This window comes from Leucoraja erinacea, chromosome 22, assembly GCF_028641065.1.
Source record: "Leucoraja erinacea ecotype New England chromosome 22, Leri_hhj_1, whole genome shotgun sequence".
NCBI lineage: Eukaryota > Metazoa > Chordata > Chondrichthyes > Rajiformes > Rajidae > Leucoraja > Leucoraja erinaceus.
The window spans coordinates 26,547,687-26,573,399 of NC_073398.1; the positions used below are offsets into that span (position 1 = coordinate 26,547,687).

General features: G+C 40.4%; 1 protein-coding gene across 1 annotated transcript in view; it reads left to right on the forward strand.

Annotated features, from left to right (window-relative positions):
- shank3a (SH3 and multiple ankyrin repeat domains 3a) overlaps positions 1 to 25,713 on the forward strand; it is a 530,257-nt gene that overhangs the window by 395,452 nt on the left and 109,092 nt on the right. Inside the window, exon 18 of the mRNA XM_055653270.1 lies at positions 6,804 to 6,957. Coding sequence (XP_055509245.1) covers positions 6,804 to 6,957 — 154 coding nt within the window. The remainder of the gene's footprint in view (positions 1 to 6,803; positions 6,958 to 25,713) is intronic.

Genomic DNA, 25,713 nt, shown 5'->3' on the forward strand with positions numbered 1-25,713 from the left:
GTTTTGGTCCCCTAATTTGAGGAAGGACATTCTTGCTATTGAGGGAGTGCCGCGTAGGTTTACAAGGTTAATTCCCAGGGTGGTGGGACAGTCATATGCTGAGAGAATGGAGCAGCTGGGCTTGTACACTCTGGAGTTTAGAAGGATGAGAGGGATTCTTATTGAACTATATAAGATTGTTAAGGCTTTGGACACGCTAGAGGCAGGAAACATGTTCCCGATGTTGGGGGAGTCCAGAACCAGGGGCCACAGTTTAAGAATAAGAGGTAAGCCATTTAGAACAGAGACAAGGAAACACTTTTTCTCACATAGGGTTGTGAGTCTGTGGAATTCTCTGCTTCAGAGGGCAGTGGAGGCCAGTTCTCTTTCAAGAGAGAGCTAAATAGGGCTCTTAAAGATAGCGGAATCATGGGATATGGGGAGAAGGCAGGAACGGGGTACTGTTTGGGGATGATCAGCCATGATCACATTGAATGGTGGTGCTGGCTCGAAGGGCCGAATGACCTACTCCTGCACCTATTGTCTATTGTCATCATGGAAACAGGCCCTTTGATTCAACTTGTCCATGTCCACCAAGATATCTATCTATCTGAGCTAGTCCCATTTGCATGCGTTTGGCCCATTTTACTCTGAACTTTTATATTCATGTACTTGTCAAAATGTAACTTAAACAATGACATTCTACTCCCTCCACAGCTTCCTTGCAGTTCATTCCATATACCCTCATACATCTGTGTAGGAAAAGGGTTGCCCCTCAAGTCCTTTTTAAATCTTTCCCCTCTCAACTTGAGAAGTCCATTTCCTTTACTTTTAGACTTCCTGATCCTGGGAAAAAATACTATGATCATCCACCTTATCTGTGGCACTCATGATTTTGTATACCTCTATAAGGTCACCCCTCAACTTCTCACACTCCAGGGAAGCCTTGCAGTCCATGTAACATGCTCATAAATATTTTCTGCACACTTTCCACCTTAGACATATTTTCTGTAGCAAGGTAATGATCATTTCACACAATCCTCCGAGTGTGGTGTCACCAATTACTTGTACAGTGTACATGTGACATCTAAATCCTATACTCAGTGAAAAAAAGTGCTGGAATAACTGAGTGGGTCAGGCATCGGCTGCGGAGAACAAGGGTAGGTAATGTTTCAGGCCTGGACCCTTCTTCAGTCCAAATGTGGTGGGTGGGTGGGGATAAGGAAACTGGAAAAGAAGTGGGGCCAGGACAAAGCTTAGCAAGTGATTGGTAGGTACAGATGAGGATGAGAATTGCGCTTAGACAAAGGCCAAAGATGAAATGACAAAAGGCATGAGATAAGGATTGATGAGTTGCGAATTGTGAAGCAAAAGGAAGGAATGGAGGTGGAAGGGGAGAAATAGGTACGAGTTCAGGTTGGGACCAAAGAGACGGGTTTGCTTAGTTATTTAAATATGGAGAATTCAAAGTTCATACAATATGTTGCCCAAGTGGAATATGAAGTGCTGTTACTTCAGTTTGCATGTGGCCTCACTCTGGCAATGGGGAAACCCCAGGACAGAAAGACCATAAAGTCCTGTCCCTCTCTTCATCAGGTTTCTGTAATGGCTACAATGTCCCAGTCAACCATATCTTTCCACGCCCCAAGTTCATCTGCCTCACCCGTTAGGCCTCTCACAATAAAATACAGTAAACTCTCGCTATAATGGACCACATGGAGGTAGACGGTGTCCGCTATTACCCATTGTCCGCTACAACTTAATAAGGGCGTTAATATGTACAGTACTATTGGAAAAATAGCCAAATAACATTCACTACACAATAAACAGTAAAGGACACAAAATACACAATACCTTGGACAACACAGTGGCACCACGGTAGAGTTGCTACCTCAGTGCACCAGACACCCGAGTTCTATCCTGACCTCAGGTGCCCTCTGTGGCAGCGTTCATTTCCTCCGGGTGACAAGGATTCCTCACACCTTGTGGAGACATGCAGGCTTGTGGTTTGGTTAGCTTCTGTATTTCATATCTTCAATATTAAAAATGCTTAGGCCATTTTCATACTCGGAAATTAGCATCTTGTTCCCTATTGCTTTTCCATTGACTTAACACAAAAGCTGTGATCGAGGACAGTCAAAAGCCCATAACTTTCTTAAAAATCAAGAGAACTGAATGAAATTTTCCGTTATTATAGATTGAAGCATTCTGAAACAAATATAAACATCTTACTTGGTAGACCCGAAATTAAAGCATATAATTAGTTAATCACCTAATTGTAGTTAATTACAAAATTGACCGTTATGACGGAAATAGTAATATTTTCCTCAACTTTTCAATTTTTGCATTGTAAACTACAAGTTGTTGCTCTTCAAACCACACATGACATGCCTTTCTGCCCACTACTTTCCCATTAAGAATGTCCTGTAGATTCAATTTCTTAAGAAAAGGATATATTTTTTAAATAACCTAAGTATCCAAACAACAAACTAATCCCATTCACACAAGAATTCACAATATAACATAATTTTTAAATCTCACTGTCATTAATTTATATGCCAGATGGAAGGAATTTAATGTTTAATTCCCATAAATTAATCTAGAAACATCCACTCAATAAAATTAAAATTATTATTTTTTTGCACAATACATGGGACTAAAACTGATATTTAGTATAAAAATATTGACTATGGGTAGGCAATAAAAATATAGACGATTCAGATGCTCTTATGACATGATTGTACGAAAAAAAGAGCACTAACATCATCTTGCGAGTGGGTTTTTCTGAAACGCGATCGATTGGAACGTTGCATTTGCAGTGAATTTGAACCCCATATCGGCAGGAAAACACTGCCTGTTCGTATGGGGCCCAAATCACATTTTCGCAAAGGAAAATTAGCTTAAAGCCATCCAAGAAACAAGTTTATATGTAAAATAAATGACTTGCATTATGTTTTGTCCCCTTCATGCGACCCATCACATCCGTAGGCATTGAGGGCATTAGAAGTCGCTTTTTATTTTAATGTAATTATTAAATTGTCTCCCGATTAAATAAATTTAAAAATCGGGAACAAAAGTCCGATCGATTGTTCTTCAGCAGCTTAGCAGCCCGAGGAAAGCCGCCTCTGATAATCAGGAGAAAACGGGATTTTAACCCCCCCCCCCCCCCCCCTCAAAGGTGCCAAAGTCGAGCACACGGCCAGTGGCAGAACTGCAGCGCTGCTAAAGGTACGTTTTGTAACATCGCTAAATATAGATCTAGTATAATCCATTCCCTTGTTGGACTATCTATGTACTATTTCAAGAAGACCTCTTAATAATAATAATAATATTAATAATAATAATATATTTTATTGTCATTGCACATAAGTGCAACGAGATTTGGGTATGCAGCTTCCATCCGATGTCATAACTTAAATAACTAATAAAATTTAGATTTAGATACCACGAGAACATGGTTTGTAATAAGAACATTAAAACAGTAAACAGTCAAAACTGACTAAAATGCAGATATATACTGTGCGACGTAAGATGTGCCCTAGATGCACATAGCAAATCCTGCCCCATCTAAGGGAGTTTCAGTCAATATTGAGGAAATTAAAATCTTCCACCAGAACAACCCTTTTGTTTTTCCATCTTTACATGATCTGCCTATATGTTTATTTCTCTATCTCTCACTGGTGATTGGGAGGCATAAAATATAATTCAATAACAGCCCTATTCCCCTTGCTGGATGAGCCCTCCAAACACATTCTCTCTAAGTGTATTTGGGATATTCTTCCTGGTTAATAGAGCAATTCCATTTCTCTTTTACATCCCTCTAATTTGCATTGAAAAACTGAAAAGTTGTGCTGCCTGTCCATCCATTGTGTTAACTAAGTGGCTGCACCACTAATCCAGGCTCTATGTTTATGTGCTTTACTCCCGAATACTCCTTGTATTGAAATAAATGTACTTCAGACCGTCAATCCCTCCATGTTCATTAACATTATGCTGCCTGTTCTTCCTAATAGACTTTGATCTAATCATTATTATCTCCAAAGTCCCTCCATTTAATGGCCTACTGGCCTGGTTCCCACTCTTCTGCCATGCAAGTTTAAACTGGTCAGTGTAACTGGATGAACACTCAATTTTCATGATAGATAAAGCATAAAGTAAATATAAACCATGGCAGGTTTAGCATGAATTAGTCTAATTAAACGCATAAGTATTTCGCACGCATTGAAAGTTGCGATTAAAAGTTATCTAAGGGTTGCCGCAGCTGTTTGATTTAAGACCTGTACAAATCCTTTATTGTCTGTTTTGTTACACATAACTAATTTCTGTTGCCATGTCATAGCCTTAAGATATTGTGATCTCATTTTTAAGAGGTTTTGCTGAAGGGTGGAGGAGGAAATTTCGTAAACTGAAAATGTCAAGGCCTTAGAATAGTCATAGAGTAGTCATAGAATAGAATAGTCATACAGCACAGAAACAGGTTCTTTGGTCAAAGATATTCATGGCAACAGGCTACCTTTCAAAGCCAGCCCCATTTCGCCCATATCCTTCAAACCTTTTTGTCCATGAATCTGTTCAAATTCTTTTGAGGAAATATTATATAATAGTACCGCTCAGATAGTGACTTTTATATAAGCTAGGTAATTTGCAAAAGAAAAGCTTAAGGTTTTCAGAAACATAAGTCTCCTAACGAAATAAAGTACAATGAAACATACACACAGGGAAAGATGAATCAAAGCATAGAGGCGCTGATCTGAACCTGCATAGCTTGGTTTATTGCTTTGAAGCAATTATATCGCTGGAGGAAATTGTATTTGATATGATTTTGTGTTGAAGAATGGATAGCTGAATGGGGTCTCTTTTTGGGCCAGAGGTCATCTGCTCTTTCTCTATGGCACATTCTTGAGCTGTGAGGTTTATGCTGAGCTTGAGACAGAATTCAAGGCTGAGAAATAATAGACTCTAATTTAGCTTTGGCTAAGTTAAATTATAACGAGATTGGGATAAGGGATAAGATGTGTGTGAAGGGGAGTAGTTGCTTGGAGAGGAAGAAAATTAGATTGATGGATTTGTTTATAGAAAGTCGAAGAAGCAGATGTAATTCTGATGTAATGGTCTGAGTTGTAAATCTCCCTTGTGTTCCGCCTTGAACTTGAGATTGGAAATCCAGCTTCCAGATCGCAGGAAAGGGGCTACAAATTAGAATGAATTTGTATCCTTGCACCAGGCACTTATTAATTAAGTTGACAGATTTACGACCCATGTATGCTTGGGTTGGGAGGTGTGTGTGGGGTTTGAACTTAGAAACTGTAAATTCGACAAACTTATATAATTAATGTTTTAAATACATATTGTATTGTAAACTGTGTAAAATTATAATGAAACAATTTATGAAATGTATTGTCTTAGTGGGACTGTAAACATTAGACTTTGTTTAGATTTATAGAAATATCCCTCTTCTTGGTATGGAAAGTGTGTATGACTTGTGTGATCATTGTATTACATATGTATCTTATATTTTGAGGAGTGGTCTTTGATAATTGAGCCTACTGGGGTTTTGCTGTGTTGAAATAAAATAATTCTAAGCAAAGTTTTACCACAGGCAAACAAAGGTTGTGAGGCCAGGGAAAGGGGGATCATGTGACTGATGTTGTAAATCACCAGAAGGACTCAGATGATTGGTTACTAGCTTGTCACACCCTGTATCTGAAATGTCTAATACCTATATAAATGCCATGAGTTCTATCAAAGTTACTCTTCTCTGGACCCGCCCCAGAGCATCAGCTCTGTGTTGGAAGGTTCAGAGACTAGTCACAGCTGAATAAAGAATTGATTTCAACAGCTACAAACATATGAGTCAACTTTCCCCCTCTCATCTTATAGCTATCCCTCTAGTGTTGGACAATTCCAGCCTGGGATAAAGTTTCTGTCCGTCTACCTTATCTATGCATCTCATAATTTTATATACTTCAATCTAGTCTCCCCTCAACCTTTGACTTTCCAGAAAAAACAATCCATATTTATCCAACCTCTGCTTGTAGCTGAAACCCTCTGATCTAGGCAGCATTCTGAGAAACATCCTCTACACCCTCTCTAAAGCCACATTTCCTGTAACGAGGCAACCAGAACTACATGAAATACTCCAAATGCGGCCTAATCAAAGTCTTACAGAGCTGCATCTTGTTACTTTGCGGTCTTCCAAATGATATATGATAAATTCCCATATGATTTAATGTTCATGGTTAATTATTGACCTGATTTAAAATACTACCTGAGGTCAAAGACAACATTTAGGGATAATGAATAAGTATTTACAATTAACAGGATATATCTTGTGATATTCAACAAGATTTCTGTTAGATTCTTATATCCTCTGTATTTTCAAGTGATTGCTATGTTGGGAAGCCAGATATCTTTGTTTTCTGGTGATAAGAAGTAATGTTGTATACAATATAGAGAAAGCATGAAATTATAAAAAGTTTAGTAGATTAAGTAAATAGAGTAAAAGCAAATATATTCACTGTGAACAAGGGAAAGGTCAAATACTTTGGACTCATGACGAAGAGCCCAAGGCAGTGGAGCCAAAAAAAAAGATTTACATTTCCCTTCTTTGAAGTAATTTGATCAGATGCAGAACTTGATATTTTGGAACTATACATTTAATACTTATAAATTTGCCTGGTCTCTTTTCAGGTAGCAACAGAAATGGGGTGATATTCCTGTATTTGTTGAGACATTTTCCTTCAAGTTTTTTCTGTTTCCCCCTCTAATATACATTACCCAGCCTTCACAGAATTCTTGAACTGAACCGTATTTGTATTTTGCAGGTCAACAACATCAATGTGGTGAAGGTTGGACACAAGCAAGTGGTCTCCATGATCCGACAGGGAGGAAATAACCTGCTGATGAAGGTGGTGACAGTCAGTCGAAAGCCAGAACTCGAAGATGGGATGAGGAAAAAAGGTCAGGCGCTAGTTAATGGTAATTACAGAACTCTGTTGGAGTTAACCTTCTTATCAATTGAATGTTTTTTTATTACTGTTCACGGAGAATGTGTCAGAATTATTGCTATTTGTATGAGGTGTGCAGCATTTTTTCCTCTTAAAGAGGGTATTGAATTATGTTATCTTGAGATACCAGGGACTCAAGCCAAGTAGGTGGTGCTCAGTTACCACATGAGAAGGAGGGATCCATTATGAGTTTTAGATTGCCAATATTTAGTTGCAGAGATTGTCCGTCTTTCCCACAGTTACTTGGGGACAGACTCTATGAGTTCCTAACCTCAATAATTTAAGGATCTCCCCTCATTTTACGTAGCTATGGTGCAGAGTCTTCACCCGTATGGATAAACAAACTGTTTCAATGTCTCCTCTCCCAAGTAAATTAGAAAAATATTCAATCCCTTTCCACACCGTTAAAGAGCGAACTGAAACATTTGTTTTTCTCAAATTATTTAAAAGACCTCTCAGAAATGCCAACAATTCTAAGTTGGGAAACAGATCAATTTCCACTCTCCTATATAGACTGGGAATTAAGCAATACTCTGAATTGAAGCGATCTCCTCTCTGACATTGATGCTCCCACCGTACTATCACCCTTGATTTTTCACTCAACTTTTAATGTTTTGAAGCAACATCTTTTCATTTGCTTAACAAATAAAATAATCTTTCCCACCTATCCACCATGCAGTGAATTGACTGATGCCAGCTGGGATGCCCCCTCACTCTCATCTGCTGGAGGAGAAAACGCAGGCATAAACAAATGTCCTAACAGGAAGTGTAAATATGTAGACATCAATGAAGACAAAATTAGGCTCACCTATGAAAGGAGTCAATACTTTCAAGCAAGATGGGAAAGGGGTGGAAATTGAGGGGATACACAGAGAGAAAAAGATGCCAGGCAAAATGCAGTTGATTTATCTATGGGATGTCTTGATATTTGTATGGGTGCAACCTGCCGTGGATGCACATTCAAGTGTATTATCATTGCATGTGTTATTAATTTATTTAGCAAAGTGTTTAAGTTGAATTACTGTATGCTGATAAAATAAGGTAATGTACAAGAGTGAAATGATTATCAGTGGTTCTGTTGATGTAATAGACCATTTATAATGAATTTTAGTTTGGATTTGAAGGCTACTTTTTTTTGTTGGGACCTGGTTGACATCTCACTGTCTGATGACATTAAGATTCCTTGTTGGACAACCAGTTGAGCATCATGTCAAGATACAATTATTTTAGGGGATTTGTATGATGTCAATTCTGCTTAGTAGCTTGATGACCAGTTTGCAGTAAAAGTTAGTTAAAAAGTAATTGCTTCTTTCAAGTTGACTGATGGTAGATACAAAAATTGGTTTATGTTGTGGATCTTACAGAAGAACCGTGCATACAGACTGAGGTAGCTGTTCTACTGAGTAGAATAAATTATAAAAATCAAAACATTGACCTTTAAAAATCTGTTAACTGCTGAAAAAAAGGGATGCATTCGTTAATCAAAGGGTTTGGCAGTTTCGAGAAAGATTTAGTTCGATATTAAATATATGTAAAGATCTATCAAGTGTTTAGATGATATGTTGGCTGCAGAGTAAAGGTTCTTTCACTCGTCCCCATCACCATAAATGTTTCTTTATTTACCATTAATTTTATATAAAATCAATCTTTCATTATGCTCATGCCAGTTCAGTGTTAATTTGTGCTATTTCTGTGAACTTACATGCAATGACTGCAGTGCTCTAAACTTAGTTCATATTGGCACCTTATTGCATAATACAGTTGCTGAGGTTGAAATGGAAATCTGCAGGAATATTTCCACAGCATGCAAGACAAACACTGACAATCTGCAAAGAATTCAAAATACTATACTTGAAAGATCGAGGGTAAATTCATTCAGATAAAAGTAAGGTGGGAGAATTACAGCCTGACTACTTGGTTATTTTTTTATCAAGATTACTAAAAGTAGTGACGTAAGTGAATGTTTCATTTTTTTAAACAAAGCAGTGGAGATTGAATGTTAGAACTGAAGAGCAGAGAAGTTATGATAAACTTGCATAAAACGGTTAGGTCACACTTGGAAAATTCTGAATTGTTCAGTATCAACATCATCATAAGGACGTTGAAGCGCGGAAATGATTCAAAACATTTATGAGAATGCAACCAATACTATGTGTTATACCTATGCGCTAGGAACATTTGAATAGTGTGCAGATTTTATTTTTCTCTTGAAAAAAGGGGTGAATGTATAATTCTTTACGATTCTGAATATATTTTAGAGTAAATATAAAAATAAAATATTTCAACAAGGTAAAGACCAAAGTTAAAGTTCAGAAATATCATGTAATGTTAATATTAGACAAATCCAGTTGGGAATTCCGAAGAAGACTGGTAACAGTGTGAACTGTTTCATTGAGTCAAAACAAAATGGGTCAAACAATACAAATGATGCAAGAATAAACGTGCAAGGGAAAATGGATTTGGAGAAAATCTTGATGAAGGTTAGTTGAAAAAGGATGAGAGGAGACTTGGAAGGTAAAAGTACAGCTGGGGACCAGTTGGAAACTCCATGGCCTATCTTTTCCACCACATAGTCTATGTAAATCATCTCATGTTCAGTTTTGGTTGGCAATCATGAAATGAACCATTGAAAGTAATTGGTTTTAGGAGGAAAATAATTATATACTCTTTAATCACCAACTGAGTTTCAGAAGTTTAATTCCTTTCATTAGCTAAAATTAACCGTATTGTATTGATACATGAAGTGCTCAAGGAAATTGATGGGTTTATTTCAATTCATACTTCAGATGTGGGCATCACATTAAAATCCAGAATACTTCCATTGCAAATTGTCTCATTGGTAAATCGCACCTTGAACTGCGATATGTTTTATGTGGTGCAATCCAAGATATAGAAAACATGAAAAATCAATGTACAGATGTGTATGATGTACAGGGGGCTATGAGGGGGAACTGCAGTTCTCTTCTGTCAATTTGGAAGTACTCATTATTTTGGGAGATGCTGCTGAAGAAACTTTGGTGTGCTGATGCAGAACACCATGCAGATTGTATCATTTGATGTTGTAAATGTATCTGTGTGAATGGGAACGGAACTAAGCAACTTGAGTACATGGTGAAGTCAGAGCAAATAGCATATGGAGTCATTAAGCTGATGGAATAATTAGCTGTAGCCTAGTGAGTGTTGAAACAATGAGCAAAGTGTGGATAAATGTATGGTGCAATAGAGCTAAGGAAGGCGATGAATGACATTAGAAAGAAGATGGAATTATTCATATGCAGCAGGTGGGATTGGGATTTTTCAGAAATCAAATATGAGAGATTCTGGAACGTTTGGCTTCAATTTATGGCTTAAAGGAACATCTCATCTATGGTAAATTATTATCATCATTATTTTCAAAAGAGGTAATTTATTATAATGGTTAAAGTTAAAAAACAGCATAAAGCAAAGTATGGTAAAGCACGCGGTTTTGATAAAATGTAACTTTCAAATAATGGTTTACATTGTACATAAGAATGAAGCATGCATTTCCTTGGCACCAAGACTTTGTTAACGACAACAGAGGACCATCAAGAGGCCACTGGGCCATCACTGTCAGGAGAGTTAATAAATTTGTGCAAAAAAAGTGCCCCAAACTGCAAACGGCTGTCGCAAACGAGATAATGAACTAATAAAAAAACAAAAAAAAGGGTTGCGAGAGTAAGCAGCACCACACTAGAAAACGCAAACCAACTGCACAGAACAGCAGGGCACCTAGCGAAATATCTCCCTTGAACCGAGAAACTGCTAGTTCAACAGTTCAACAAGGCACCGATGAGACCACCTCCACGCCAGAGCCTATCACCGAATCTGGTAAGTCATGTGAATAATGTCTGCTGTCTGTTTTAGTTAGAAATAAATAAATACTAACAACATAGCCCTGTCCATTAGCCTTCTCTAATATGCATGCTAGCAATGCTCCCACAGGGACCAGTAGCTCCATAGACATAATGCTCCATAGACATAATGCACCAAGTCCATAATCGTTTGCAGTGCCTGCAGTAAGTTTTATTGAGAAGTGGCACTTGATGCTGTCCTGATGGCTCAGTGGGTGAATACACCTCTCAATGTGGTATCAAACCACACAGACCAGGAAAGCCCCAGGTTCAATCCTTGGTCTGTGCTGTTAGCTGATTTCAGCCAAGTGTAGCAAGTGGGAGTTGGGTGTGATGATGTGGGTGGTAAGGTGGGAGTGAGTTTATTATAATTGGCCTTAGGATCCCTGGTTTAGGGACAGATAAAAAATTAAAAGTCAGCCAGAATTCCCACTCCTGATTGATATCTAGTGACTCCTGCTGAGATGCGTGCCTGTATGTGGAATGTGGAATTTGGGGTGAGGATGAATTGGGCTTGGTTGTGATGTCTCCTCGGTCAAATTACCTTCCAATGCAGGCTGACTGGTCTCATGTGGAAAATAGGCCGGTGGGCATGGTACTAGAGGGATGCCTGTGTTTGTTGGACGGTTACTTGGCAGGAGTCACTGCTTTCAGGAGAGGAGAGGAAAGGGAAAAACAATTGGAGATACTTCAGTGGTACTCTGTCGTCTGCAACAGTCTGATTGTAAACAAAATCTCAAGTTGTTACAAAACCCCAGACCCAACATTAAAGATTACTTCTTGTGTCCCCACAGATGATTCTCTCTCTTCAAACAGCACTGAGTCGCTCGAAGGACTCATCAATATTTTCAAAGATGACGATGTTTCTGAGGAAATTGATGTCAAGTCCGATCGGGAGGATACTGCCACAACCCCACAAGACCTGGGATCTGCGCTCCATGCCTGTGACAGTGCTCTGGATTTGCAGGAGGACCTAGTGCAGGACCTGCTCCCTGCTGCTGGAGCTTCCAAAGAGCCTCCCTTGGATGGTGGCGTAAAAGCCAGAGGGTCCACCATAGAAGACCAAGGGTCACATCAGCCACAGCTGACAGGTGCTGTCCCTGAAGCATCCGCAACCCACACCCAGCAGATGCTGGAGCAGACCATTCACCTCCTTCATGAGGCAGTACAGAACTTCCATGTCACTGTGCAGTCTGGATACACCCAGATGCATAGCGACATGACAAGATCGCATACTATAATGCAGTTTGGTTGGACACAGTTCACTGAGCAGGTTGGATGTCTGGTCAGTCTGCTAAGGACCCTGGTACAAGATCACCAGGCCCCTACCCCACAGCTGCGAGACGTTGCTGTTCAGAGCTCTGTCAAGTCCCCTGAAGGCCAGTCTACTGGGGTGGTGCTGCCAGCAGCCAACTCTCCTGTGGCTGATGTAGTTTCAAATGTACAGTGCAACCCAGTGGAGGCTCACTTGAATGATGAGTCATCCCAAAGCTCAGCCACTTGTCCTTCTGTAAATAGAACACATGTACATAGTTTTAATATATAATCATGTAAATAATTCAACTGCATTGACACAATTTGGGTTTCACCATTGTTAAGTTTGCACATCTTCTACATGAGTCAACAAGACTACCTCAACACTATCAATTGAAAAGAAGTGCTCTGTAATTTTGTTTTACTTTGTATGTTCATCAGTACAGCTACTTTGTGTAGACATCTACACTATTACAATGGAACAAAACATGAATGTTCATTATCTGTACTGTTCATCAAAGCATTTGACTAAACAATTTCTATTTCATCACTTCTTTGTCTGGTGTCTTCTTTCTTCTTTCATTACAGTTTTCGTTTAAAAACATGCTGGCTCTGATTATCCCTGTGTATTTCTTAACTACAGTTTCACATCCATAGAAACATTCTGATAAACTCTATTGTCTGTCCTCAAGGACACAAATGTCTTTACTATGATGTGATGCTCAACATTCGCACAGCTGTATGTATAACTGTTATAAAAGAGACACAAAATGCTGGAGTAACTCAGCAGACCAGGCAACATCTTTAAAGAACATAGGTGATGTTTTGAGTAGGGACCTTTCTTCAACTGATTTGGTGGGGGGAGGAGCAAATTTGGAAGAAACAAGGGGCAGGATAAAGCCTGGTAAGTACTAAGTAGATACAGTCGAGGAGGGGTTTTGATAGGCAGATGGTTGGACAAAGGCCAGAGATGAAAAGACAAGTGTGAACAAAAGGTTTGAAGAGAGGCAAATTGTGAAATGAGTGGAAGGAATATAGGTGGATGGGGAGGGGGAGAAAAGAAACAGGTACGCGTCCAGGTGGGACACAGGGGACAGAGGGGCTGAAAAAGAAAACAGGTGGGAAAAGATGTTGAGGGGGATTTGAAATGACCTAACACTGGAGAATTCAATGCTCATACCGTTGTATCGTTGCAAGCTAAACAGGCGGAATATGAGGTGCTGGTCATCCAGTTTGCATGTGGCCTCACTCTGGCAACGTTGGAGGCAAATGACAGAAATGTCAGTATGGGAATGGGAAGAGGAATTCAAATAGTTAGCAACCAGGAGATCCAGTAGGTCTTGGGGGACCGTGGTCTCGCCGATGTACAGCAGGCCACGTCGGGAACATTAGATGCAGTAGATGAAGTTGGAGGAGGTACATGGGAACCTCTGTCCCAACTGGATGAACTATTGGATGAAAGTGAGGGATGAGGAATAGGTGTTACTTCTCCTGCAGTTGTGTGGGAAAGTATCTCGGGAGGGGTTGTTTGGGTGGGAAGGGATGAGTGAATATGCGAAAAGTAGAAAGGAAAGGGAATGGAAAGATGTGACTGGTGGTGGGATCACGTTGGAGGAGGCCAAAATGTCAGAGAATGACGTATTAGATATGGAGTCTGGTGGGGTCAAAGGTGAAGACTTAGGGAACTCTATCCCTTTTCCATCAGTGGTGGGTGGTGGGGGGGGGGGGGGGGGGGGGGGGGGGGGGGGGGAGCGAGAACAGAACTATGGAACAGAGGAGACACAGGTTTCTAAAGGTACTAACATAGGTATCTGGACTACACTTCTTTCCACCCGACCTCATACAATAACGCTATCCCCTACTCTCAGTATCTCCATCTCTGTCGCACGTGCTCCCAAGATGAGGCTTTTCTTTCTCTAACATCTCTTTCTTTAGTACACATGGCCCCCCCCCCCCCCCCCCCCCCCCCCCCCCCCCTACCAGAGATGGATTCCTCACCCACATTTCCTCTGTGTTCTGTAGTTCTGTTCATTCACCCCTTCCCCAACTTCTTTGTTTACTCATCCCTTCCCACCCAAACCACTCACTCCCCAGATACTTACCCCTGCAACCACAGAAGATGTAACACCTGTTCCTATACCTCCTTCCTTACCTCCATCACGGAACCCCAGCAGACCTTCCCAGTGAGACAGAGTGTCCACCTCTTTCAACCTTATCTACTGCATCCGGTTTTCCCGATGTGGCCTCCAGCATATCTGCAAAACCGAGCATAAAGTCGGAGACCATTTTGCCAAACACTTGCGTCGGTCCAGCAAGGCCGATGGGACCTCCCGATTGCTAACCATTTTAACTCCTCTTCCCATTCCCATACTGACCTCTCTGTCCGTAGACACAGTGAGGTCATGTGCTAACTGAAGAAACAGCATGTCATATTCCGCTTCACTAGTTTACAATCTAATGATATGAACATTGAATTCTCCAATTTTAGGTTACTTCAAAACCCACCGCCTCTCCCTCTTCTTCCCCCACCCCGCACAATCACCTGTGCCCAACTGGACTTGCACCTATTTCTCTCCCCCTCCCCTCCTCTTCCACCGACATTCTTTCCTCGAGCTTCACAATTCACAACTCTTCAATCCTTTTATCACACACCTTCTGTCTTTTTATCTCTGGCTTTTGTCAAATCATCTGCCTATCAAATCGCCCCTCAACTGTATCCACCTGTCATTTGCCAGGCTTGGTCCTGCCGCTCCTCTTTTCCAGATTTCTTTCCCTCACCCCCACACAATCAGCCTGAGAAAGGGCCCTGACCTGAAAGGTCACCCATCTCTGTTCTCCAGAGATGTGGCTTGACCTGCTGAGTTACTCTAGTACGTTGTGTCCCTTTTTTTGTAACGCAACATCTGCGGTTCCTTGTTTCTACTCTATAACTGTAGCTTAGCCATTGATTTGTGCAACTTTATACGTATCTATTTCATTGTTTAATAAGCTATTTATCACTGTAGGCAATATTGCCAATACTGCACTAACTTACCAATCTAGATTGTGTGCTTGGGGCCTGGAATGGTATTGAACCCACATATTTTTATTTGTATTTTTCTTTTCAATTGTATTCCAAGATGTACATACCACAGTTTCTGAAGTAATTTATTTCTATCGATATTTCAGAAAGTGACTTGACATCAAGAATATATAGCTTCTCTTTGTTGTGAAGCAACAAAAACGGTAATATCTACAGCCAGTTCCTATTCGAAATACTGTACAATGACTTACAGTAATTTTGTTTCAGAAATGTTCTATTTATGTTAATGGATGAATATGGGATGCTGGATGGGGAGGAACATTGGCCACACTAACAGAACATTGTTTATGCTCAGTGAGTTCAGTCACAAATCTTTAATTAAAATATCATAAAACCATATTATTTTTTAGCACAAAAGAAAGTAATTTGTCACAATGAGCCTGTTAGCTAGTTGTTAGAGTAATGCTACAGTACATTCAGGAAGTATTCAGACCATGTTTTCCACATTGTGTTAGGTTACATCCTTATTTAACAATAGATTCAATTCATTTGTTTAATCATCAATCTGCACAAATGCCCCAGAATGAAGAAGTGAAAATAGGTGTTTAGTATTTAAAAAGAATTAACTGAAATATCACATTAAGTATTCAGACCATTTACTATGACACTCAAAATTGAGCTTAGGTTCATCCTGTTTCCATTGATTATCCTTGAGATGTTTCTTGATTGGAGTCCACCAGTGGTAAATTAAATTGATTGGACATGATTTGGAAAGGCACACACCTATTTATATAAGGACCCGCAGTTGACAATGCATATCAGAGCAAAAACCAAGCCATGAAGACGAAGAAATTGTCCGTAGACCTCCGAGAAAGGATTGTGTCGAGACGCAGATCTGGGGAAGGGTGTAAAACAATTTCTGTAGCATTGCAGGTCCCAAAGAGCACAGTGACCTCCGTCATTCTTAAATGGAAGAACTTTGGAACAAGCAGGACTCTTCATAGAGCTGGCCGCCCAGCCAAACTGAGCAATCGGGGGAGAAGTAATTCAGGGAGATGACCAAGAACCCGATGGTCACTCTGACAGAGCTCCAGAGTTCCTCTGTGTAGATGGGAGAACCTTCCAGAAGGACATCTATATCTGCAGCACTCCACCAATCAGGTATTTAAGGTAGAGTGACCAGATGGAAGCCACTACTCAGTAAAAGGCACATGACAGCCCGCTTGGAGTTTGCCAGAAGGCATGAGAAACATGATTCTCTGGTCTGATTAAACCAAGATTGAACTGTTTGGCCTGAATCCCAAGCATCATGTCTGGGGGAAACAAGGCACTGCTCATCACCTAGCCAATACCATCCCTACAGTGAAACATGGTGGTGGTAGCATCATGCTGTGGGGATGTTTTTCAGCGGCAGGAACTGGGAGACTAGTCAGAATCTAGGGAAAGATGAATAGAGCAAACTTAAGAGAGATCCTTGATGAAAACCTGCTCCAGAGCATTCTGGACCTCTGACTGGGGCGGAGGTTCACCTTCCAACAGGACAACGACCCTAAGCACACAGCCAAGACAACGTAGGTGTGGCTTTGTGACAAGTATGTGAAAGTCCTTGAATAGCCCAGCCAGAGCCTGGACTTGTACCCGATCGAACATCTTTGGAGGGACCTGAAAATAGCTGTGCTTCGACGCTCCCCATCCAACCTGACAGAGCTTGAGAGGATCTGCAGAGAAGAATGGGAGAAATTACCTAAATACAGGTGTGCCAAGCTTGTAGCATCATATCCAAGAAGACTTAAGGCTGTAATCGCTGCCAAAGATGCCTCAACAAAGTACTGAGTAAAGGGTCTGAATACTTATGTAAATGTGATATTTCAGTTATTTCTTTTTAATTACTTTGCAAAAATTTCTAAACACCTTTTTTCATTTTTTATTATGGGATATTGTGTGCAGATTGATCATACATTAATTAATTTACTCCATTTTAGAATAAGGCTGTAACGTAACAAAATGTGGAAAAAGTGAAGGGGTCTAAATACTTCCCAAATGCACTGTATGCTAACTGTTCTTTTGCCCATTTTCCACTGTCCTGTTTTTGAACAACTTCTAACAATTGGCTATTTTTTGCGTAAAATGTGACTGTCTTCTGTTTCAATTGCTCATTTCCAAGTTCTGCATGAAGATATTTCTTGTCAGTTTAGCCTCGGGCTGATTTATATGATGATACTTTCTCACTGACTACTAAGCAGTGGAAATAAAATTCTGCATACATAGCAGCAAGCCTCTTCATAGCATTAAAATCACTCCATAATTTTGAGACAAAGAGTACACTCTATAGAACAATGATGAAAACAAATATCTTCACAGAGAGAGTAGTAAGCATTTGAAATTCTCTACCCCTGTGGTCTGTGGTGGTCCAATCATTGAATTTCCTCAAAACCAGATCAATAGATTGTTGAATATTAAGGGAATCAAAGGAGCTTGTGATGGTGCTCAAAAATAGTGGTGAGGTTGAAGATCAGTCATGATCTTGATGATTGATGAAGGAGGCTTGAACGGCCATATGGCCTAATGCTGTTATCATTTCTTATATTTTTATGATTTGGACCTGACAAATGTAGATTCGGAGCCATTTTCAAGACCACCTCCTAAACGTCTGTGGATTAGTTTATATACGGGGTGACCTGACCAGCAGTCTAGACAAAGAGCGCCTTGACAAACTCTTACACAGAAAATTATAACTTTCTGTCAAAGTTCTAGAACACCATCCCCAAGTATATTCTATTCCCTGACAGGACAGATCAACCTGAGGAGACTGTACTGTGCAGACAATGGGGAAGAATTAGTTTTGGGAGAAAAAAAACATTCTTCAGGCAAGATCACATGAAATCTCATGTCCTTAAGTCAACACGGCTTAGGAAATGTTCTACTGGTTACCACCTTCCTCAGCTAATGAATCATTCTCCATGCAGACCATTAGACAAAGCACTGACAGCAACACAGATATAGAATTTATTCTGGACGAAGCAATTAAATGTCCTTAAACAAGAATACTTCATTAACAAAGTTGATTGAGTTCTGAATAGCATAGCTATTTGACTGTGTCTGAAGTAGGAGGTGAGCGAACCAAAATAAAGATTTTGTGGTTGTTGGAACGTTGGTGCAGATGATTCTCAAGGAAGCCAACTGCTTTATCGCTGATAGTGCATCCAACTTTCAAAGTTTAGCAAGATCTTTTTGATGAAAGATCAAAATTAATTATGCTTCTCTATCTTGACCTGTTAAGTATTCCCACGATTTTTTGGTTTTATTTCAGATTTCCTGTTTTTTCATTACTGATGTAATTTGGGTGCTGATGATTGCAAAGTATAATTTAAGTACTAGGAAATGGCGAAAGGCAATAACAGCAATTCTAACGCCTTCCTCTTGACATGCAATGGATTAATCTGTGTCAAATCTCCCAAAATCTAAATCCTGGGGTCACCATTGAGGTTAGGGCTAAATTGTAAATCAGATCCAGTAATTAATGTATCACCTCCTGAATTCCCAAATCCTCTGGCATCTACAGGGAAAAGATTGAGCACATGATGGAATGTTTTCCATTTGCTTGGATGAGTATTGAAGAAGCACTAAAGGTAACAAAGACGCAGATTGTACCTGGGTGAGAGATTTCAATGCCCAACACCAATTGGGAATCCGTATGATTATCACTTACCAATTTGACTGAATCCTGAAATCCATAGCTCTCAAACTGGTTCTACAGCTTCTATCATAACCTGTAAGATGTGGTCTGGCATATTCCTCAATTTACCATTACTGTAAAGTTAGGAAATCAAACCTGGTTCAAAGCAGAATACTGACCTGTACCAGATGTATCTAAAATTGCAATTCCAAACTGGAAAAGCTGAAACATTAGACTGCATGTGTGCTAAACAGCATAAAAAAGAAAACCGTGATCCTAGCACTAAGGGATCAGATCAGAGCCACAGCAGTTGTGCCACATGCAATTGTGAATGCTGGTGGACAAATAAGCAGCTATTGAAAAGAAGGAGCTCCAAGTATGTCTCCATCAGAAAAGACAGCAGGGTTTGCCTGCGAGTGCCAAAGACAAAGCTGAAGCACGACAAGTTGCATACCATTCTGACTTGGAAATACATTGTGGTTCCTTCATCATTACTTCGTCCAAGTGTTCACATCCTGAAAAAAAAAAGAATATATGAAAAGAAAACAAACACCTGTGGGGTAAGGCACCATCTATTATAAATCAACTCTCTTTATTGGCACCTCATCAACCATTTGCTCCCTCAGCTACTGGTGCATCACATCCACATTGTATCACTTTGCAAGAAGCATTATAGCTGCCTGCCACAGTTTCTACAATGCAAAATATGAATCTCTAACACTTAGAAGCAATTCAGCTCATATGACCAAGTCCGCCATCGAGCTGCTGATCATTTATCAGTGGCACTTTATCGCACTAGATCTAAATGTCTTAATGCATTATATATCCAAATATCTACTGATATATGGAGAAACTCAGCGGGTGCGGCACCCGCTGAGTTTCTCCAGCACTTTTGTCTACCTTCGATTTTCCAGCATCTGCAGTTCCTTCTTGAACATCTACTGATATCTGTCTTTTAGGCACGCAGCAATTGAGCCTCCACAGCCTTAAATAAATTCTAAAGATTCACCACCTTCTGGTTAAGAAATTTCTTCTCACTTCAATCTTAAATGGCTGACCCTAGAGACTAGTTCCGGATTCTCTATCCATTTTCCCTGCATTTGCTCTGTCAAGCAGCATAATAATTTTGTATGAATTAATAAGATCACCAGTAGGTGATCCAACCCACACAACATAGTAATTTGGAATAATGTTGCTTGTCATGGTTGTTGTATCAAAATGATAGATCACTTTATCAGTTCAGAGCTTTGGAATATCTTGACCAAAAACACTGGCTTTATCTTGCATTAACGTAAGCCCCTTGTTTCAACATAATTGTATAAGGGGTAAGAGCGTTGTAAAAACAAGCCTGAAGGCTTTGTGTCTCAATGCAAGGAGTATTCGTAATAAGGTGGATGAGTTGAACGTGCAGATAGCCATTAATGATTATGATATAGTTGGGATCACGGAGACATGGCTCCAGGGTGACCAAGGCTGGGAGCTGAACATCCCGGGATATTCAATATTCAGGAGGGATAGAGAGAAAGGAAAAGGAGGTGGGGTAGTGTTGCTGGTTAGAGAGGAGATTAACGCAATGGAAAGGAAGGACATTAGTTTGGAGGATGTGGAATCGGTATGGGTAGAGCTGCGAAACAATAAGGGGCAGAAAACGCTGGTGGGTGTTGTGTACAGGCCACCTAACAGTAGTAGTGAAGTTGGGGATGGCATCAAACAGGAAATTAGAAATGCTTGCGACAAAGGCAAAGCAGTTATAATGGGTGACTTCAATCTACATATAGATTGGGTGAATCAAACTGGCAGGGGTGCTGAGGAAGAGGATTTCTTGGAATGTATACGGGATAGTTATCTAAACCAACATGTAGAGGAACCAACGAGAGAGCTGGCTATTTTAGACTGGGTATTGAGTAATGAGGAAGGGTTAGTTAGTAGTCTTGTTGTGCGTGGCCCCTTGGGCAAGAGTGACCATAATATGGTTGAGTTCTTCATTAGGATGGAGAGTGACATTGTTAATTCAGAAACAATGGTTTTGAACTTAAAGAAAGGTAACTTTGAGGGTATGAGACGTGAATTGGCCAAGATTGACTGGCAAGTAATTCTAAAAGGGTTGACGGTGGATATGCAATGGAAGGCATTTAAAGACTGCATGGATGAACTACAAAAATTGTTCATTCCAGTTTGGCAAAAGAATAAATCAGGGAAGGTAGTGCATCCATGGATAACAAGGGAAATCAGGGATAGTATCAAAGCAAAGGATGATGCGTACAAACTAGCCAGAAAAAGCAGCATACCGGAGGACTGGGAGAAATTCAGAGACCAGCAGAGGAGGACGAAGGGCTTAATTAGAAAAGGAAAAATGGATTATGAATGAAAACTGGCAGTGAACATAAAATCTGACTGCAAAAGTTTTTATAGATATGTGAAAAGAAAGAGATTAGTTAAAACAAATGTAGGTCCCTTGCAGTCAGAAACAGGTGAGTTGATCATGGGGAACCAGGATATGGCGGACCAATTGAATAACTACTTTGGTTCCGTCTTCACTAAGGAAGACATAAATGATCTACCGGAAATAGCAGGGGCCCGCGGGTCAAAGGAGGTGGAGGAATTGAGTGAAATCCAGGTTAGTCGGGAAGTGGTGTTGGGTAAATTGAATGGATTAAAGGCCGATAAATCCCCAGGGCCAGATAGGCTGCATCCCAGAGTACTTAAGGAAGTAGCTCCAGAAATAGTGGATGCATTAGTAATAATCTTTCAAAACTCCTTAGATTCTGGAGTAGTTCCAGAGGATTGGCGGGTAGCAAACGTAACCCCACTTTTTAAGAAGGGAGGGAGAGAGAAAACGGGGAATTACAGACCAGTTAGCCTAACATCGGTAGTGGGGAAACTGCTAGAGTCAGTTATTAAAGATGGGATAGCAGCACATTTAGAAAGTGGTGAAATCATTGGACAAAGTCAGCATGGATTTACGAAAGGTAAATCATGTCTGACGAATCTTATATAATTTTTCGAGGATGTAACTAGTAGCGTGGATAGGGGAGAACCAGTGGATGTGGTGTATCTGGACTTCCAGAAGGCTTTCGACAAGGTCCCACATAAGAGATTAGTATACAAACTTAAAGCACATGGCATTGGGGGTTCAGTATTGATGTGGATAGAGAACTGGCTGGCAAACAGGAAGCAAAGAGTAGGAGTAAACGGGTCCTTTTCACAATGGCAGGCAGTGACTAGTGGGGTACCGCAAGGCTCAGTACTGGGACCCCAGCTATTTACAATATATATTAATGATCTGGATGAGGGAATTGAAGGCAATATCTCCAAGTTTGCGGATGACACTAAGCTGGGGGGCAGTGTTAGGTGTGAGGAGGATGCTAGGAGACTGCAAGGTGACTTGGATAGGCTGGGTGAGTGGGCAAATGTTTGGCAGATGCAGTTTAATGTGGATAAATGTGAGGTTATCCATTTTGGTGGCAAAAACGGGAAAGCAGATTATTATCTAAACGGTGGCCGATTGGGAAAGGGGGAGATGCAGCGAGACCTGGGTGTCATGGTACACCAGTCATTGAAGGTAGGCATGCAGGTGCAGCAGGCAGTAAAGAAAGCGAATGGCATGTTGGCTTTCATAGCAAGAGGATTTGAGTATAGGAGCAGGGAGGTTCTACTGCAGTTGTATAGGGTCTTGGTGAGACCACACCTGGAGTATTGCGTGCAGTTTTGGTCTCCAAATCTGAGGAAGGACATTATTGCCATAGAGGGAGTGCAGAGAAGGTTCACCAGACTGATTCCTGGGATGTCAGGACTGTCTTATGAAGAAAGACTGGATAGACTTGGTTTATACTCTCTAGAGTTTAGGAGATTGAGAGGGGATCTTATAGAAACGTACAAAATTCTTAAGGGGTTGGACAGGCTAGATGCAGGAAGATTGTTTCCGATGTTGGGGAAGTCCAGGACAAGGGGTCACAGCTTAAGGATAAGGGGGAAATCCTTTAAAACCGAGATGAGGAGAACTTTTTTCACACAGAGAGTGGTGAATCTCTGGAACTCTCTGCCACAGAGGGTAGTTGAGGCCAGTTCATTGGCTATATTTAAGAGGGAGTTAGATGTGGCCCTTGTGGCCAAGGGGATCAGAGGGTATGGAGAAAAGGCAGGTACGGGATACTGAGTTGGATGATCAGCCATGATCATATTAAATGGCGGTGCAGGCTCGAAGGGCCGAATGGCCTACTCCTGCACCTAATTTCTATGTTTCTATGTCTTGTATATGCACACTGTAATTGGTTCGATTGTATTGTCTTTCGTCGGGCCGGTTATCACTCAACTTCCTTCTAATTGTATCCACTGCAAACACTTCTGATACGTCTCTCTTGCCATATCCAGGAATTGTGGTGGAAATTTTTGTGACATTGACAGATTCACACCATCATATATTTCAGCCAATGTCAGGTTGTGGCTTGATTTACTATTGGAACAGTTCCCTTGGTTTAAATGCCAATTCCAGGCTTCGTAAGGAGCACTCTGCAAGGTCAACTAAGCTGGAATTGACAATGCCATGATCAAATCTGGTACTTGAGTTAAAATATAGTTATTATTTTATCCTTATTGCACTTCAATTTAATGCTTTTGATGTAACCAAGTGACTTTCTTAGCTAATTCATAGGCTAATGGAGGTACACCAAAATAGCTGGGGATATGGAGATGCACATGAGCCAGACAAGGTAAAAAAATCAATTTCTTTCCCTGATGGAAATTGATGGGCCAGATAATGTTTTACAATGTTCAGGTAGCTTTATGGCCACTGCCACTGTGAATACTTTTAATTTTCATGTTTGTAACTCAATTTCAGATTTAAATATGCAATAGTGGGAATTGTACTCAGTTCTTTAGGTTGTTAGTCCAAGTCATTGTAAAATATATGATGTAAGAAGGGTCCAAAGAAGAGTCCCAAGTTACAACCTTTTTCTCCAGTGATGCTGCCTGACCCGCTGAGTTACTCCAGCACTTTGTGTCCGTCTTTTGAAGATGGATGTCGACCCGAAATATCACCTATCCATGTTCCATGCATCTCTGAAATTCTCTGCCACAGATGGTAGTTGAGGCCAGTTCATTGGCTATATTTAAGAGGGAGTTAGATGTGGCCCTTGTGGCTAAAGGGATCAGAGGGTATGGAGAGAAGGCAGGTACAGGATACTGAGTTGGATGATCAGCCATGATCATATTGAATGCCGGTGCAGGCTCGAAGGGCCGAATGGCCTACTCCTGCACCTATTTTCTATGTTTCCCCGAAGGAACTCTAGCACCTTGTGTCTTTTTTGTAAACCAACAACTGCAGTTCCTTGTTTCTACTCTGGATCAGTAATTTATCACTGCTATTCCTTGGCATGAAGTGAAAGATGTGAATTGATGCAACATGCTGTAATTATATAGTTCGGCATAAATGTGATTGAGTTTCCTTCAAATGTCACGTCTTCCCTCTTGTATGTAATCTCAGTGACTCTATTAATGAAAAACCTAATTTTAATGAACCAGTAATGTTCATCCCTGCTGGATGGCTCTATGCTACTATGTTGCAATACTCCCTTAATGCTAGGCATTCGTGCAAAGCTGAACTCCAATAAAATCTATGTGATTGAATAAAATGCTTATGGTATCATGAGTCACTGTCCTCAGCAGTGAAATAGCATAGGAAACAACAAAACACAAATGTAAATCACCAACACGATTCACTCACCACCCATACATAAATTGGCAGACACATCCAAATCCCCACTGTCTGACACATGCATGCACATTTAAAACCCATTAATCAAAGACATGCATAGTTCATCACTTATGCATACCGATTGCTCCGATTCAAAATCCATGCTTTATTATCACATTCATACATTCTGATGTATAGTACACTATCTACCATATTTTCAATCACATTTCTTCAAGAGACAATGTCAGAATATTGTACATCCGTTCTCGCACACACTCCCACATGTTCTGCCACCTTTGCTATAATGCACTCTTGGTGGACTTTCGTATATTTACATTCCTGACAGACTCTCATACTTTTATATACTTCCAAATATGTTGTACATATTCTCTCATTATCATATACATATTCCCGAGCAATCACAAATACTTATTTTCACGAGCATACTCATGTACACTCACAGACATCTATCACACATATCCTTCATTCACACATACTCTGTCTCAATTGTACTCTTTCAATGTAAATTTCCTTGCACAACTCATGTATTCTTCCCTCATACACATGCACACATTGCCTATGAAATAACATCTATCCTATATTATTCTCACACTTTATTTCTCACTCAGTCTTTGCTGCCCACACACTCTCCCCACAATCTTAAAGAAACAAGCTGACCCATATTAACTACGTTTGTTATGTTGATGAGAATCTGGGTGTTCATGCACCCTGTCATCAGTTCCTGTGGACTGAAGGGTAACTAATGTAACCCCACATTTTAAGAAAGGAGGAAGATAGAATACAGGGAATTATAGACCAGTTAGCTTGATATCGGTAGTGGGGAAAATGCTTGAGTCGATTATTAAAGATGTAATAGCTGCACCTTTGAAAGATCGGTCAAAGTCAGCATGGATTTATGAAGGGGAAATAATGCTCGACTAATCCGGAATTTTTTGAAGATGTAACAAGTAGAATGGATGAAGGAGAGCCAGTGGATGTGGTGTATCTGGACTTTCAAAAAACCTTTGACAAGGCCCCCACAAGAGATTTCTGTGCAGAATTAGAGCACATGTGGGTAGGGTATTGAGATGAATAGAGAACTGGTTAGCAGACAGGAAGCAAAGGGTAGGAATTAAGTGGTCCTTTTCAGAATGGCAGGCAGTGACTAGTAGGGTGCCGCAAGGTTCAGTGCTGGGACCCCAGTTATTTAC